Consider the following 18670-nt stretch of genomic DNA (forward strand, 5'->3'; position numbering starts at 1 on the left):
ACCAATCATTCTTTAGTATAAGATTATTTAGTTTCCAATTATTTTTTGGTCTATTTTCCCCTGGCTTTTTATTAAATGTAATTTTGATTGCATTATGGTCTGAAAAGGATGCATTTACTATTTCTGCCTTACTGCATTTGATTTTGAGGTTTTTATGCCCTGGTATATGATCAATTCTTGTATAGGTTCCATGAACTGCTGAGAAGAAAGTATACTCCTTTCTGTCTCCATTTAGCTTTCACCAAAGATCTATCATATCAAACTTTTCTAGTATTCTATTTACCTCTTTGACTTCTTTCTTATTTATTTTGTGGTTTGATTTATCTAATTCTGAGAGTGCAAGGTTGAGATCTCCCACTATTATAGTTTTGCTATCTATTTCCTCTTGCAGCTCTCTTAATTTCTCTTTTAAGAATTTAGATGCTGCACCACTTGGTGCATATATGTTTAATATTGATATTGCTTCATTATTGATGCTACCCTTTAGCAGGATATAATGCCCTTCCTAATCTCTTTTAATTAGATCAATTTTTGTTTTTGCTTGATCTGAGATGAGGATGGCTACTCCTGCTTTTTTGGTTTTCCCTGAAGCATAGTAGATTCTGCTCCACCCTTTTACTTTTAGTTTGAATGTCTCCCCCTGTTTCAGGTGTGTTTCCTGTAAACAACATATAGTAGGATTCTGACTTTTAATCCAGTCTGCTAACTGCTTCTTCTTTATGAGGCAGTTTGCCCCATTCACATTTATGGTTAGAAGGACTAATTCTATATTGCTTGCCATCCTATTAACCCCTGCTTATGCTTTTCCCCTTTCCTTCCCTCTTACCCTCCTATCCAGTATTAAACTGGTGAACACCACTTGCTTTTCACAACCCTCCCTTTTTAGGATCCCTCCCCCACCTTAACGTTCCTCCCCTTATTTTACCCCTTTTCCTCGAAATTTCTGTATTCCCTTCCCCTTAGCTTACTCCTTCCCTTTCACTTTTCAATGAAATGGAAGAAGTTTCACCATAAATCGAATATGTCTATTGATACACACTATGTTCATCTCCCTCCTTTCTTTCTCTCAGATATAATAGGTTATCTTTGCCTCTTCATGAGATGTACTACCACCACTTTACACTTTTTTATGATATAATCTCCTTTCCACCTCTAGTTTCTAAGACAAATTGTACATATGTTCTTTACATATTTTTTTGGCAGAAGTATAGTTCTCAAGATTTCTTTTTACCATTTTAGAAATCTCTTGAGTTCTGTATTTGAAGATCAAACATTTTATGTAGGTCTGGTTTTTTCATCAAAAATAGATGGAATTCATTTGATTTCGTTAAATGTCCATCTTCTTCTCTGGAAGATGATGCTCATTCTTGCTGGGTAAGTTATTCTTGGCTGCATACCAAGTTCTTTAGGCTTTCGGAATATCATGTTCTAGGCCCTTCGTTCTTTTAATGTGGATGATGCTAGATCCTGGGTTATCCTTATTGTGGCTCCTCCATATCTGAATTGCTTTTTTCTAGCAGCTTCCAGTATTTTTTCCTTTGTCTGATGGTTCTTGAACTTGGCCACTATATTGCTTGGCGTTTTGATTTTAGGGTCCCTTTCAGTAGGTGATCGATGAATTTTTTCAATGTCTATTTTACCCTCTGTTTCCAGAACATCTGGGCAGTTCTCTTTGATAATTTCCTCGAAAATGGTGTCCAAGCTCTTTTTTTCCTCTCATTTTTCAGGGAGTCCGATTGTTCTCAAATTGTCTCTCCTGGATCTGTTTTCCAGGTCTGTTGTCTTTCTAAAAAGGCACTTGACATTCTTTTCAATTGTTTCATTTCTCTGGTTTTGCTTGATTACCTCTTGGTTTCTCCTTGAGTCATTCATTTCTACTTGTTCCAGTCTAATTATCAATGATATATTTTCTTCACTCACTTTTTTTATATCTCTTTGTAATTGTCCAATTGAGTTTTTATCTTCTATGGAATTTTTTTCCATTTTATCCATTTTATTTTTTAGAGAGCTGTTTTCTTTTTCCAGCTCACTAATCCTGTTTTCCTTGGAGTTGTTTACCTTTTCCAGCTCACTAATCTTGTTTCTCAGTGATTTGATTTCTTTATCCACTCTGTCTTTGAATGCATGGGATGACTTCTCTAGGCTCTCTTGCCAAGCTTCCCTTTCCTTTTCCCATTTCTCTTCTAGCTCTCTTGTGAGAGCCTTTTTGATTTCCTCTATGAGATTCTTTTGTATTGAGGAGCAGATCATATCCCCCTTAGGGGATTCATCTGGGGACAGTCTGTTTTTAGTCTCCTCAGTGTTTGAAGTCTGCTCTCTCTCCATACAGAAGCTGTCAATGGTTAGAGCCCTTTTGAATTTTTTGTTCATTTTGTCAGAGTAGGAATTGAAGAAAACAAATTGACAAGAGAAACAATTGGTCTGTTTTGCCGGGGATCAGGCTGGATGAGGCTGGATGGTGTTAATGGGCTTCCTCTACAGACTGGGGGTAGGGCAGCAGAGAGCCACTAATAGAACAGCAATGACTGTACTAAGTCTGAGCTCTGAGGCTCTGAGAACGCGCTGAGTCAGTCCAGGTGGGGGTTGGGAGTGGCCGGGTTCTGAGAGATGCTGGCTTTCTGGGGTTTTAATCTTCACCTCCGGTGTTTACACCCTCTCCGCTGCTCCTGGCTTGCTGCCAAGACGGAGTATACACACTGGGGCAAAAGCCTTTTCGCAGAAATGGCAGATATCGTACCCCTCCCCCTCTGGTCTGAGCTGTGTGAGCTGCCTGTCTTGCTCTGGCTGCCTGCCCTCAGTCTGCACCCAGTCTGATTGACCCTCCCCCGAGCAAACACAGACCTTTTCTGGCGACTTTCAAGGATGTCTTCTCTTGGTGATTATTTGTGGATTTCTTTCTGGGTCAAGCATTAAGTCTGAGGCTTGTCATGAAGTAAGTTCTGAGAGAAAATGAGGAGCTCAAGCAGCTGTCTGCCTCCACGCCGCCATCTTGGCCAGAAGTCACTAACAGTGTATTAGTGTCCCAGTTTTCCAACATCCCCTCCAAAATTTGTCTTTTTTTTCCTGTCATATTAGCTAACATGGCACTATGAGGTGGTATTTCACCATGGTTTTAAAATAGTTTAATCAATAGTGATTTATAACATTTTTTCACATATCTATGGATAGCTTTGATTTCTTCATCTGAAAAATGTGTTCAAACTCTTTAACTCTTTATCCATTGAAGAATGATTTACATTTTTATAGATTTGACTCAATTCTCTAAATATTTGAGAAATAAGGCCTTATCAGAAACATTTGCTGTAAAACTTCTCTTTCACTTTTCTGATATCTTTCTTATTTTGAATGCATTAGTTTTGTTTGTGCAAAAATTTTTCATTTGATATAATCAACACGTGTGGGAAAAGGTGAAGAACTTACAGCACATATTGATCAGAGACTGTTAACTAAAGTAGATCAAGCCTATTAGGCCTCAGTTTTGGCTTCTCCAGAGTCATGTGATTTTAGATAATGCCTAGACTATATTCCATTGTCCAATGTGGCCAAAGAAGCTGTATATCATCTTGTCTACTACATTCCACTAACCAACTAGGGAAACAGTAGACTTATGTGACCAATCACAACATATATAGGGCGGGATTTTGGAGGTTCTTTGTCTGAAATGTATAAACGCTGTAAGCATTTACAAGGCTCTGGCCCTATCCTGCTGTGAAATTTGGCTCACAGACCAAGATGGGGTTCACTTCTTGAGATTCTAATAAATAATTCTGCTTTCTATGAGTATCTCTGAGTAGTCAATTTGGGAAGATCTTCTTCTCCCAAACAAACATTATCTGACCAGTTGTCTGACCTCTTTACCATCTGTGATCTAAGAGCTTCCCAAGTCACCAATGCTGATTCAGTTGCCCACAAGGCCCTCTGCTACACTCCATTCCATTCTTATCCCAGTGAGACAGAGCCTTTTTGTCAACCTTCTAAATTGCCTTGGACTGAAAAGTTGTTTCACCCCATCTTTATGTCGGTTTTGCTGTTCCAGATTTTTAAAGCATTATTTTAAAGTTATTTAAGGGAAATTTAGGAGAACTCAGGAGACATTCTGCCTTTACCATCTTGAGCTGGCCCCTCCCATAGAAGATTCAAAAATACTTTCAGGAACCTTCAGATGCTTTGGAATAATGTATGATCTGAACAAAGTAGCTTTTTGGGGGAAATGAATAGGAAGAACCAGAATAATCCAACTCAAAACCAAGATATAACTATTTATGAAAATATTTGCAGAATTTTCCCTCTGGTTTGAGGGAGCTGGTATTTCTAAGCAGAGAAAGTTCTCTGAGAAGATTCAGATGTTTTTTAACTACACTTTAAAAAACAGAGTGCTCTGAGAATTAAGTTACCAGGCATCTCCAAAGTAAAAAAGCAAATGAAAACAACAAATTACATTTATAGGACACATTTCATCCAGAAGAATCCCTGAGCACTTTATAGACTGATTAAAAACTATGCATATAGAGAGTGCTGTATCCTGGGCTGAAATACTACTACCACTGGGGAATCTGCTTGCAGTTATTTAGCAGGTTGCAATACTGCAAGTCTGTGATGGGGATAGACAGAAAGGGCACCATTTCTGAACAAAGCACCCATCAGTTCCTACCACAATCTGGGGCAAATGTGGATAGCATCTCTTTCTGAAAAGAGAGTTTTCCAAGCATGCAAAATTAGTATGAATCAAACAAACAGAATTATGATTTTTCCTTGCTTAACCCTTTTTGTGGGAAATGACCTTTCTTGCACTCTGTACCTATGGAAAATACTATGACTTCCTTCTAGTGTGATTCAATTTCTATTATTCCTGTCCACATTTTCCTTTCATATGCTTCTAAGTCTCTGAATTAAAAGAAAGGAATATGGTTGGAACATCAAGTAGTAGAGGGAAAGCTGCAGACTGAGGAAGCTGGATTCAGGGCTGGAAGGCACAATATTGATCATCTAAAGTGGGAATTTTTAACTCTTTTCCAGTCATGGATCCATGTAGCCTATGAAACACCTTCTTAGAAAAATGTTTTTAAAATGCATAAAATAAAATACATAGGATTGCAAAAGGAAAATGATTATTAGACAACAGGTATCAATTTTTTTAAAAGTTCATAGACATCAGCTTAAGAACTCCTACTCTCAGCCTAACCTCCTTTTACAGAACTGAGGCCCTGAAGGCTTAACTGATTTGCCTTGGGTCACTCAGGTAAGTAGTGCCAGAGCCAGGATTTAAATACAAGATATCTGCATCTAGAGTCATTCTTCTTTTGACTGTGTGGTTATGCCTTTCTCTATCATCTTTAGTGCCATAATTAACCAATCAGATGGGGAGAGAAAAACAACAGCCTATTTCTTTTTCCCTTCTCAGCTTTCTTTTCCTCATTTGCTACCTGGCTAGTTTTTGAAGCCCTTATCCCTGAGAGCTGTGAAAAGTTAGGAACTGGAGCTAGGGTTGATCCTCAGGCTAACAGTCTTGGGCAAGATAAAAGAAGAAAAGGATAAAACCCCCTAGTGCCAGCCATGAGCAAAAGGAGAGTTTCTGTAACTTCTTGACAGTGACTCATTTATTTTTCCTCCCTCTCAGAGCATGAAAATTTAGCCTCCCAACTTCATTTTCTCTAGATTTAAAAGGAGTAGGCCTTGATTTAGTGCAATGAATATGTACCTGAAGAAAAAAAAAACCACATGCCAACTGAATCTATTTAGATTCAATTGCATACTGGGGGGAAAACAAGACTTCAATTTTTTTTTTTTTTTCTTTTTACATTTTTTGTGACAAGGGATGGTTAACTGGGTAGGCATCAGGGGAGAGATCTTTTTGGAAATGAATGTTTCATAAAAGCAAACTTTTGTTAAAAATAAGTATCCCTCTCTTGGAGGGATAACATGACCACAATTACCACTATTATATCACTATTTAACCAGATCTATAAGCAGATGATAAGAAGTTAAGAGTCTGGATTTTAATTGGGGGAACAGAAAAGAATCAAAGGATCAATTAGTTATAGGTAGAAGGGACTGAGTGTAACCTCTTTATTTTACAGATGAGGAAACTGAGTCCCATTGAGGTAAAGTTTTCCAAAGCAATGGAAAGATTCAAAACTATGTCTTCTGATATGAAATTCAATAATTTTCCCCACTATAGCCACTAATGGCAGGAAATACAAAATATAGATCACATGTTCAGAACTTGTACCACATGGAACAGAATGGGAAGATTTTACTGGGAAGACTCCCATGGGAGAGTGGGGTACCTAATATGTATTTAAAGTTGATATGGGGGAGAGAGACAATCTTCAAAGAGGAGTTATTATTGTAAGGCTTGGAAAACCAACTTGGTGTTTCACTGTCTTGTCTAGAGCCAACCCTGCCTTGATCTTAATCTTCTAACAAAAAAAGAAAGAAAACACTCTGTTTCCCTCATGTTTTCCATTTTCCTTCAGTTTTAGTGATTATTATTAATCAAAAATTCTCCGGCAACTACTGGGATTTGTTGAAAATAAACTATGCTTCAGCAGTGGTTTAGGGGGAGTCATATTTTCTCTGTCCCTTTTAATATCTTCACTCTCCTTTAGAGCTTTTATTTTATCGCTGCTTGTTGCATTCCTTTGCTGATTCTCTCCTGGTGCAGTTGCTTCTCTGTCTTTTCTCTCCATTTTCTCTGATTTATTTTCTTTTTTTTCTTCCTGTCACTGGCTTAGTACCAGGAGATGGATACTAATGTCTCGTTCAAGCACCATAACTGCTGTGTCAAGATGACAGGCTCAGCAGGCTGCCATGATTCTAATACTGACTAAAGAGCAGATCTGCTACACGTTGATTAATTGGTAGGGAGGGGGAACAGATAAGGTTGCCACTTTCTATCCAAAAATGCATTTTCCTTTTCCTTGAAGAAAGCATTGCAAGTTGCACAGCAGGTCTCTTTCTATAGAGATCAAGGGACATTTTCTCTCAGCATACTGTTAATTGATATGTTATAATAGTCCCTTTCTTCAACACCATTTAATAATTAGTCCTTTAATTTTCTCAGTATCCTATGTAAAAGCCAAGGATCAATTCTAATCTTGCTATGGATGAAGAACTGAGGCATATATTTCAGGGATTGATATCACTTAATTTCTCAATTCAAGGAAATCAAAAACCTTAAGATGGAAGGAACAATCCTAAGTCCCTCATTTTGCAGATGAAATCACTGAATCCCAGAAGACCTGTTCAAGGTCATAGAGCTAGTGGATAATTAATTCAGCCATATTCTGTCAAAATCTTGGAAGTCTCCCTTTATGAAATATTTACACCATTTAAAAAATATACACACCTAGAGAAATCATATATTGGAAGTATAGAAGTTGCTTGGCATATCTATATCCACATGTATAAATCTATCTACAAACTTCCTAAAGTTGCACTTTGCTATGCTAGTGCCCTGGTTCCAATAGTTTTTGAGTCCTGAACTACACTTTGCACTATAAGTTGTTTACTAGTAATCACTGGGGCTTCCAGGAGTGAGTTCCAAAATGAAACTAAAGAATGCATTTGGCTCTATTCTTCATGCAAGGCTTTTGATTCAGTTTTTGCATAAAAATAACCTGATAGCCTTGGAGTAATAGAGTCTTCACTCTTAGGAGTCAAATCAAATCTTTTCAGTAAATAAGGACATAATTGCTTTTGAAGAGGTAGATCATTAGCCTCATAACTCACTGAAATGAGCAAGATCAACATGGTTAAACTCCAGCCTGTCATGTTGAGAAAATGTTCTTACTGTCAAGTCTAGAAAATCTTCTGAGGGTTTTGAATCCCATGTTTTGGTTAGAAAAAATGTCATGACTTTTCCAGGAATAATGAACTACTAGAATTTGGAATATATGTGGTTTATAAGCCTATGGAAAATACATGGGTATAATGTGGCTTATATAATACATGACCATGTAGTTGGGAGACAAAAGAAGTGACCTCTTGACATACCTTCCAGCTCCATCATTCTAAGACAATAGCTCATCAATAACACTCTGAACAAGGTCAGACATAACACATTTACTTTAAAGGGCTTCTTTTAAGTAGGCAAGTCATATGACAGTCCCCAAAGGCACATAAACTTCAAGTCTCTTAGAGAGAAGAGGAGACTTCAAATTTCTTAGCAATGCCATCACTCCAGTATCCCAGATTTTAATTTTAGGGATTTATAGCAAACATAGTACTCTGAGAGAGACAGGTCCTTTAGCTTGGAATAAAACCAGCAGGTGATTAAAATTAACCTTCTTAATTATACTCCAAAGTCATAGCACAGACTTTGGAATGCTGTTGTAAAACAGTCTGAAAAATTTTAATTTTTTCCTTAAACTGAATTTAAAGGCAGCTGAAACTCAGCAGAAAACCATTCTGAGAAAGCCCCCACCTGCAATGCCTCCTGGTCACCTGTGCTGAAAATTGTTCCATAATCAGATCCTGATGGTTACAAGTTACCTGGAGTTATCAGTTTCTCATTATCACTTGGGTGTGTGCTATGAGGCCTCAGCTGGTGAGAAAATGTCAAGTGTTCACTAACCCTTAACATATTGAAGATGTAATTCTCTTCACAACCTCTGCCAAGCAAAGTGGTATTGGCAAGATTAGCTCTTCATTTTTTAAAGACTGTAGAACATTTCTCTTGGGAATTTGGTTGTGAGTCAGAGCCAGATTAAAAAACTGGGTGCTAGTATCTGACATGTAGTAGGTGTTTAATTATTAGATTAAATATCTTAAAGACTGTACCTCTGCCTCTCTGCACTTTTTCTGTTATGTCACAGAAACGTTTTCATCCTGAAAGTTCATTCTACCTCTGGATCTCACACTGGAAATATCCCAGGCTCCCGTATTTGTTGATTCCTCTTGGAACCTCCATTTTAAGAAGGTTGTTTAGGCCAGGCATGTCTTCATTCCAATCCCAGATACTCTCCTGATTTTTCACACTTCCTCTACCATATCACAGGGCAGGCTCTTCTTTCTACCCATTTCCTTTTCCCTTTTACCGATTTTTCAGCTTCCTTTTATGTATTCTCTTCACCCTATTAAAATGTAAGCTTCTTGAGGGTAGGGATTGTCTTTTCGTATGTATCTGTATTTCCAGCACTGAGCATGGTTCCTGGAACATAGTAAATGCTTAATGAATGCTTATTGCCATGTTTTTGATCTGGTAGTGTCTCTACTGGATCTGTATCCCAAAGAGATTTTAAAAGAGGGAAAAGAACCCACGTGTGCAAAAATGTTTGTAGCAGCCCTTTTTGTCGTAGTAAAGACCTGAAAACTGAGTGGATGCCCATGAATGTTATGGAATATTCTTGTTCTATAAGAAATGATCAGCAGGATGATTTCAGAAAAGCCTGGAAGGACTTACATGAAATGATGCTGCAGAACCAAGAGAACATTGTACACAATACCAACAAGATTATGTGATAATCAACTGTGATGGACCTCCCAATACACTTGGGATGGAATGTACCATCTACAGTCCAGAGAGAGAGCTGTGGAAATAGGAATGCATGTCAAAACATTGTGTCTTCACCTTTTGTTGTTGTTGTTTGCTTGTTTTTTTTTTTCCTCTTATTTTTTTCATTTTTAATCTAATTTTTCTTGTGCAGCATAATGAATACGGAAGTATGTTTGGACGAATTGCCCATTTTGACCTGTGTTGAATTGCTTGCTGTCTTGATGATGGAGTGGGGAGTGGAGAGAGAGATTTGGATCACGGGATTTTTGTAGGGGTGGATGTTGAAAACTATCTTTGTGTGTGTTTGAAAAAATAAAATACTAAAAAAAAAAAACTGGGTGCTGGGAACTAAAATAATACAAAATATAGAAATGTATCTAGTCCCACCAGTGAAGGACTGTTAGTACAAGAAAGGATGATGTTCAGGGCTTCTTCCCACAAAGGCCACCAGGAGTGATGCTCAACTTTTCACTAAGAGCTTGAAAGAAACAGCACTGTTAGAAAGGAGAATGATTTGAAGGAGAAGGGAGATGAAGAAGCCAAGAGGAAAGAGTTCATGAATTATATGAAGGATAAACATATCCACCGGGACATGCAATTATAGTAATAGGGAAATGCAGAAATAAACTGACTTTGTCCCCTGTGCTGCTGTAATGATTGATGTATATAATTTGTTGTTCAGCCATTTTAGTTGTGCCTTGCTCTCGTGAACTCATTTAGCGTTTTCTAGGCAAAGATACTGAAGTGGTTTGCCATTTCCCCTCTCCACCTCATTTTATAGATGAGGAATCTGAGATTAACAGGATTAAAAGTGACTTATCTAGTCATACAGCCAAGAAGAGTCAGAGATCAGACTCGAACTCCAGTTCTAGCATTCTGTAACCTATCTGCCCTAATGTCTAATTAGTAGTTTAGGATGTGGATGATGGACTATCAAAAATTATTTTAATAAACTTTAATAAAAAAGTTATTAAAATCCCTAAAAACTCTCCCCTTTGAATTTTTACAATGTCTAGAAGCAAGTATTAGCTTTCCTTTCCAAATGAAGAAAATTAAGTATATCAAAATAGAATGCTGTGATAATTGTGGGAAAATGTAGAGAAGAATTGCATGGGTTTAATACATATTGGATTATTTGCTATCTAGGGGGAGAGAGTGGGAGAAAGGGAGGGAAAAAATTGGAATATAAGGTTTTGCAAGGATGAATATTGAAAACTATCTTTGCATATATTTTGAAAATAAAAAGCTTTAAAAAAAAAAAAGCTAGAATGCTGGCCACTTCCTTATTCATTCCCTTTCTGTTCGTTATCATTTTGGCTAGAAATTGGAGGCTTCCAGCCAAGGCCTTTAGGCACTTGTATATAATTTCATGGATTTTATGGTTTTTGTCTTTTGTTTTTGCTTTTGTTTTTGTTTTTCAAAACCAACAGGTATTTGGAAACATAGGAAAACTCACCAATGGTTGCTATTAGTTAGATCTTGCTAAAAACAAACAAACTAAAAAGGCATATAGAGCTAAAGGTTAGTTAGAGGCTACTAATCTGAGGAGAGTGTTTAGGCCTCCTAATTTTTCTGCTAAATCAGACTCCATCTTTCACCTAAAATACTCTGCTTCTCTCCCGTCCCTCAACAACAGCCTTTAAATTCTGCTCCTAACAGTGCAAAACTTAAGCATTGTTGCAATGTTTGAATATGGGCTTCCACGGTGCAATAAGTGTGTGCCCTTGAAAAGGAACAAGTGTTCTCATTTCCATCCATAAGTATGGAGCCAGTTTAACTGAAGGGGTTAATATTGAAGATGATTGATTTGTTACTCTGAGTGCTTCTGGTCTTTTGGAAAAGCTGTAATTGGAACAAAACCATTGGTCTTCTCAGACACCCTCAGATTGACAATGGGCAGCACAAGTGTTCTTATATATGCTGCTAACATGCAAGGTAATGTAGTCAAGCAACATTTATAGGTATTTAGGCATTGATAATATGACTGCCAAAAAGCTTCAAAACCTATTCAAGTGTGCTTTCTAAATGAAACACAGGCTTTTTAATTTAACTTGTAAAACTCTCTTGGTTTCATTAACCTAACTTGGTATCTTCACAGTACCAGTCCCTTAAAGTTATATTCCTTTATTTGCTTAGAAGTGATAGCAGTATTTCCTTTTTAGTTATAGCAAATGAATAAAAATCAACAGATAGAATGAGTCTGAGTACTGAGCCATTTTATAACACCATTGGTTAATTTTTTAACTTCTTCAGTTGGGTTTGACCTAGATGTGATACAGGGTTGGGGGTGGGGATAAAACATCAATGATCACTCTCTATGTATATACTCTTGGATTAGCAATTTTAAAGGATGTTTAAGAATCTAAAAAGATTCTAAAAACTTTTCACATATATTAATGAAAAGTGGGTATCCAATGGAAACCTTCTTAAAGACTTTGTCAATTTATATCAAATCTTTGTTCATGAATAAATCTTAATGATTAGGTAATACATTTGAAACATGAAGTTTGGAGAGATGAGATTAGGGTATGTCTTTTTTTACTGAACTGCTGTAAAAGTCATATAGGTGTTGCATGATCTTTAAGTCCTATATTTCTCTTCCACTTCAATAAAGGTATTGAGGATGATAATGTTGATTATTAAAAATAAAGTACTTCCCAGCCTTAAAGTACAATATAAATGCCTAATTTTGTTAGTGTTGATTATAATACCTGACAGAAATGTATGCCTCCACATTTTGCAAAAAATTACAGATAAACTGGCATTCAGAATTGTTCATGAATAAAAATTTATAAGCAAATGTCATGGTTAAGTTTCTGTGTCAGATATTACTGAGTTTTTCCAAGCTTAGTGTTACTACTGGATTAAAAGAAAAAAAAAAAAAAAGGGACCACTTGGACCCTAAAAAGGCCAGTTTATTTTTGCAAGGGAAAGTAGAAAATGTGTAGGAGAATGAAGGGAACCAGATTTTGTATGTATGTGTACACATACATATGTGTATACACATATACACATATGTATATTATCTATTATTTATTATATTATACTATTATAGTCATATATATCAAAATTAACAGGGAATTGGAACAAAAATATGTACATAGTAAGAGACTTAGTTACATTTCTTGAGTTCAAGGACAAATTAAATTTTAGGCTAACTAATGAGGTGGCGTTTTGTAATGGATAGAATACTGTACTTGGGAGGATAAAATGGGTTTTCAATTTTCCCTCAGACATTTACTGGCTTCATTACCCTGAGATGTTCATTCAATGAAATCTGGGCCTCAGTTTTCACATCTACAAAATGAAAAGTTTGAATATGATGAAGGTTCCTTCTAGCTCTGAATCTATAGGATGACCTTTGAAAAAAACTGTGGGATATAAATACTTCATTGCTGCCAGTGATCTTTGAGAAAATATGGTCAATGGAATAGGGACTACTGGCCTGGGGACTGATCAATATTCTCTCAGTTTTCAAGTGTTTGGTGGTCCTGAGGAGATATGGATGATTTTTATGTCAATTCTTGCTAAAAATTTGTAATGTTTAGGGGACAGTTTGTGGGCACATGCTCAGAAAATTAAGAAATCATGAATATGCCATATAGGTTTACGGGACTTCTAAATCAGGGAGAAAATATGATTGAATTTCAGCAAAATATCGGACAAATGCATCATGGTGTCTCTGGATAAAACATGAAGAAATACAATTTGATGAGTGAAATCTACATATTATTTTAGGGTTCTGCCTTGGCATATATTCCTGCCTATTTGAAATCCCACAGTAGTACAATACCTTGTTCAAAGTTAAGATCCTAGTCAGTGGCAAATCTGGAACTAAAAATGCAAGCGAGTTTCCTAGCTTTTCCTATAGGGAAGAATCCCGGCAAATTTGAAAACTGAGAAGATGTGGTTCAATTTCTTTCTGTAATCCAATTTTCTTTATAGAACTACTGAATACTTACTTTTATAAACAGATGACTGTTCATTTTCATAGCTGCAGTTCATCTCCCCAAAAGACATTTCTAATCCTCAGATTCTATATGCTGAGAAACTATAGCTGTAACTTATCAGCATATACCATTCTTAGGCTTCTTTCTGGACCCAGGTGATGTTTATATGCTGTTTTAGGTTTTCACTTGGATTATGTTATTTTATCTTTGAAAAAACTCTGTGACATAGCTAGTGAATTTTGCAAATGAGAAACAAAGACTTCAAGAAAGTACTATGACTACACCACTGTCATAAAGCTTATAGGTGTAAGAGCTAGATCTTAAAAGCCAGTTTTTTTTTTTAAACTATTAAATCAGTACTCTACCCCTATATCAGAGTAAAATACATTGTAAAAGGAATCTGGTTGTATTAAAGTAATTTCTAATTGTTTCCTCCAGTTCAAGAATATTGTAAATGTAATGTGATGATAATTACAGACAGAAAAGCAGAAGCACCAAGAAGTGAATGAAAGGTGTTCTATGTATCCAGAATTTTAAATTCTTAGTTGGACTAAATGACATTTGAGGTGTCTTCCAGCTCTAAGATCATCTATAATTGTAGGTAGGTTTATGATCTGATGTAGTAAGCTATACTATAGTAGGTAGAGCATAGCATATAGAATGAATAAGCCCTAAATCCAATTCTTACCTCTGACACTCAAGACCTTTATGACTAGTTTTAAGCAGGCCACTTAATGTCTATTTGCTACAAGGAACTCCCTTGGACTTACTTAAAAGTCTCTTTGTCTAATCTGCACCTGTCTTAGAGGAAAGCCCACTAGTTGTCCCTTCTGCAGTTCCTCCAGGGAAATAAATTATAGACCTCTCTTCACAAGGCTATTTATATCTCATGCCCATTACATAACATTTCTAATCTGGGACCTTCCTAAAAAAGTTTACTAATACTTTTAAGTCATGGGATTATCTTTATGGGCAAGTACTTTGCTGGTCTCCAATCCCCTTGAGTGAGTTCAAATTTGGACTCTCCTTACCCTGAATTCAACTGTGCATAATCCATTTCATATTATATAATTTTCTTTCAAATTAAATGTCATTTGTTCATTTGGCTTATCATGAAAAGAAAGGAAAAGTACAACCCTTAAAAGAAACAAAAGATTGTTTGATATTAAAAAAAGAAGTGAGTCAGTGTTCTGGTAACATTCATTTTATAAAATACCTTACAAGAACAGATAAAGTACTTGAGGTTACATAATAACCAGAATTGGAAAAGAACGTTGAATAAAATATAAATTAATTGAACACATAACTATATTTGCCACATGTTAGACAAAATTTTTAAAGTATTTTTTTTTTTTTGCTGATAAAATAGTTATTTGGAAGAAAACCCTTCAATATGCACTCAATTTCTGTCTTTTTTTTTTTTCCAGAAACTTCTCCTAGAACCTTTAAATTCCAGGTTAACAGGTAGTACCTGAAACTATTTAAAATGTACTATAGTTTGCTTCCAAATCTGTCAAACTTAAGACACAAAAAATTTAAAATATAACCAAGTCAGATCCTAAGTGCAAAGTATAGCTTCAAGTTGAAAATCTGAGAGGAAAAAAAATTCCAAACATCTAAAGGAAATGCTTCTGGTACATAAAAAAATTCACATTATGAAGAAATCTTTGCCAAGTGTTCTTGGAATGTGAAATACTGACAGTTATAAAAAGTGGGCCCTAGGGAGTTACGATCAGGGCTCTAATGACTATTTGCCAACATGTGAAGGTTCAGGAATAGGAAAGAAGAATAAGAGCCATTTCTTTGGAAGGGAGTTGGGCTGAAGCTATGCATGGTTAGCTTTTAGAGTTAACTTTTAGAGGGTCTCGCCAGGATATCAATCTTGTTTTCCTAGCAGTACAATAGTAGATATTAAAAAACCAAATAAATAGCAGAAGCTAGAGATGAGTGAACTGGAAAGTCAATGGGGAAAGTCTGTCCACAAAAAACTCCACAGGAATTTAAATTGTATCCATTAACCTTCCTCCTATCATACAGAAAAAAAAAAAAAAGAAAAAAAATATATATGTGTGTGTGTGTGTATAAATACACACACACACACACACATATATATATGCTTTTTAGGTTACATATACATAACATCTAGACCACTTCTAACTATAGAAACACAACTTTTTATTAAGTAGAGGGAGTTTTTAGTATCTTGGATATTTTCAAAATAATCTTTCAGATGTCCCCTATAAAAGAACAACAATTCTTTCAAAAAGCATCTCATATTTAATATAATGTTTGATGTATCTCTTCTTTGCTGCCAAAGAATTTCTGATAGGTTCGTTTGAGATGATAAAGCTAACGTAAACTGTCAAACACAAAAGTAGATATTTTGATTAGTTGGAAAGTTTTCTGTGCATAAAAGTAGTTTTCACTTTTAAAATAGTGCTCATTGATTTGAAGGTCTTAGATCAAATTTATTAAATATAAACTATCTTTGCTGGCAGATAGGTGAAGGCTCACTTTAAGTTCTGAGAACCTGTGGAAGTTGTAATGCATTATTTTTTCATCAATTTTATGAAGATAGGAGGAACAGATTGCTATTCTAATAAAGAAGCCACTTGTTTCTTAATAGCACACATGTACAATCAGAAATTTCTTTAACATGGCTACTGTAGGATATGGTGTTTCCTTTATGAAGTAACCAATGCACAAAACTTAAAGCTGTGCATGCTGTCAAAAGAAAAGTGAATAAATTAAGTTACCGTAATCCAGAAAAGGGAGAATAAAAATATGGTCATTTGGGCTTTGGTATGCCTATTCACAGAAGGAACAGTGAATACAAAAAGTAAATTCTCCTTTCTGGCTAACCATGAGCTGAGAGATATTTGCAGAAATCAAGCAATAGAATGAAGAGCCCTAACTTGTGTCTGCACAAGTCTCAAGTCTCTTTGATCATCTCCTACTGTGGGACTTAAAAATTAAAAATAAATATGTGCAGTTCTGAAAAGAATTGAGTTTATGATGTTTTCCCTCTACCCCCTGCTACCAACTATCTGGGAAATATTGAAATTAGTGTTGGGCAATGTTAATATGTATTGGGCCTGCTTTTTTTTTTTGTCAACATTTTGTATCAGATGTTTGGCAAATATTCTTCAAATTACTGTAGACTGTAGGTGAATTTATCCCTAATGTTAGGCTTCCTAAGTCAGAGATATCTTTTACAACATGCTACTATGCTGATGAGGAAAGAGAGTGGCAGAAGACACATACTAAATTCAAGATTAGTTTGTATTAGAAAAGAATATTCTTGAGTGGACCAGGCAATTTAGGATGAAGAAAGGAGCACATTGATTTAACTTTATCTTATTTTCCATTTTTCTGTAAGGCAAAGAAATATGAAAATAGCCCTGAAATCCAAAAAGAACTATTTAAAAATATTGTCTTAAAATTAGAGGCCATTTTGCAAAAAGAAGATCAGATATAACAAGGATAGATTAATCTAGGGTCAGCTAGTGTCAGTTTGTGCAGTTCCTAAAATTCTGCTGGCTTTGTGTAGCAGGTACTTAATACTTGACAATTGATTAAATTTTGCAAAATGGCTTCTGTATGATAAGACTGAGGAATTTTTGGATACTTTCACCTAATTAGAAGGGGCAATGAAGAAGTGAATCTACGAATTAAATATGGATTCTAATTTGAGTCCACAAGGAGTAAATTACTAGGAACTTTGGAAAAATATATTGCCACAGTAGCATTAGCACTTAACGGTGCATCAAAGATTTAAAGTTTCCAAGCTAATATGAACTGGTTCCCGAAGCTGTTATGAACCAAGTATAATCATTCAAACAGGAAATGAACTGTATTCCACTCTGGAAAAAACGTTTGACTATAATTTTATGTGAAAATTATTAACATAATTCAAAGAGGAGGCCCCATTATTCAGTATGCCCAAAGGTAGTGGAGGCATAAATAGCAGGTGACCTCATTAAATAACTTCAGTATAGCATTATCCTATGCATTTGAATTTCGTGAATATCTGCAGCAGTTGTATGGCCATCTCTTAGATTTTGCAGAGCTATGATGATCTAGATCAGATTTTGGTAGATAAAACACCCCAATATCTACAGTAAAAAGAAAGGTAGTTCTTTATCACTACGCAAATACCTCAGGAAGGATAGTTCCTTGATAAAATAATGCATTATACATTCAGATTCTACCCCTCTCATCCTCCTCCCACCACCCCAAACTGATGGTTTCAGAAGAAAAGACTCAGTAGTGAAGGCCACATACTTTTTTTTTTTTTTTTTTTTTTTGCATTTGTTCACTAAGTTAAAATTCAAAAACCATTAACATATATAAACTGGAGAAACAGAAATGGGCATGTGAAGGGGAAAATGAAATTGAAACAAAACCTGATGATTCTGCTGCTGATGTGGATGGGAGAGAAGTTACTAGGAAATGCTACAGTAGACTTGTCTATACTACAAAGGGTCACATATAGGTCACATACAGTACAGATATAAAATTAAACAAAACAAAACAAAACTGTAACTTGCCAACTTGTAAACAAGGAAAAGCATTTCACAGATTCAAAGTTCAAGGGAAGTAAACTTCTTTAAATTATTTTTTTTTTGTCAGTTCAACCCTGATTTAAAAGTATGGCTAGCAAAAATATTGTAAGCCGCACGCAGCCCATTTACATCTTCAGTTCAGCAGCTGTCTTCCTTTGAAAAGCTGCACCAGTCAGGCTCTTTTCTATGCAAAGGAGAGAAAAAACTTTCTCTTTTAAAATCCATCTTGCATTTGCTCTCACTTACATATTCCCAGAATTCCTCATCTGTTGATTTCCATCAGAGAGATTCAAAATCCAGGCAGCTATAGATTTAGCCTTGGAGAAACAGGAGGAGGGAAGGCAAATTCTCTTAGGATGCTACGGGCCACATCAACATTGTTCTGGGCTATCTCTAGGGCTCTTTTCACCTCTTCAAAAGCATAGCCCTCTCCCATAAGTTTTGCAATTTTTGCATCAACATTTTCCAATGCTGCTTCAGGACCATGGGCTTTTCTATGGTGAATTTCTGGTGCAGTCTTGCGGGGCCGTGGCTTAGGGGGTCTGGCAGGAGCTTGTGAACCATCTGTGGTTAAAAAAAAAAAAAGAAAAAAAAAAAAGAACATTGATATGTAATAGGGAAAAGAGGACTTCTCTCAAAGGTACTAATTTTGCAATAAT

General features: G+C 35.9%; 1 protein-coding gene across 8 annotated transcripts in view; it reads right to left on the minus strand.

The window, feature by feature from the left end:
• Positions 1-9594: 9594 nt before the first annotated feature.
• Positions 9595-18670, minus strand: part of CBLB (Cbl proto-oncogene B) — a 209626-nt gene continuing 200550 nt past the window's right edge. For all 8 annotated transcript variants that reach the window (XM_074301094.1, XM_074301093.1, XM_074301091.1 and 5 more), the window contains one exon: positions 9595-18575. In XM_074301094.1, coding sequence (XP_074157195.1) covers positions 18316-18575 — 260 coding nt within the window. In that variant the 3' untranslated portion in view covers positions 9595-18315. The remainder of the gene's footprint in view (positions 18576-18670) is intronic.

This window comes from Sminthopsis crassicaudata, chromosome 3, assembly GCF_048593235.1.
Source record: "Sminthopsis crassicaudata isolate SCR6 chromosome 3, ASM4859323v1, whole genome shotgun sequence".
NCBI classification, from domain to species: domain Eukaryota; kingdom Metazoa; phylum Chordata; class Mammalia; order Dasyuromorphia; family Dasyuridae; genus Sminthopsis; species Sminthopsis crassicaudata.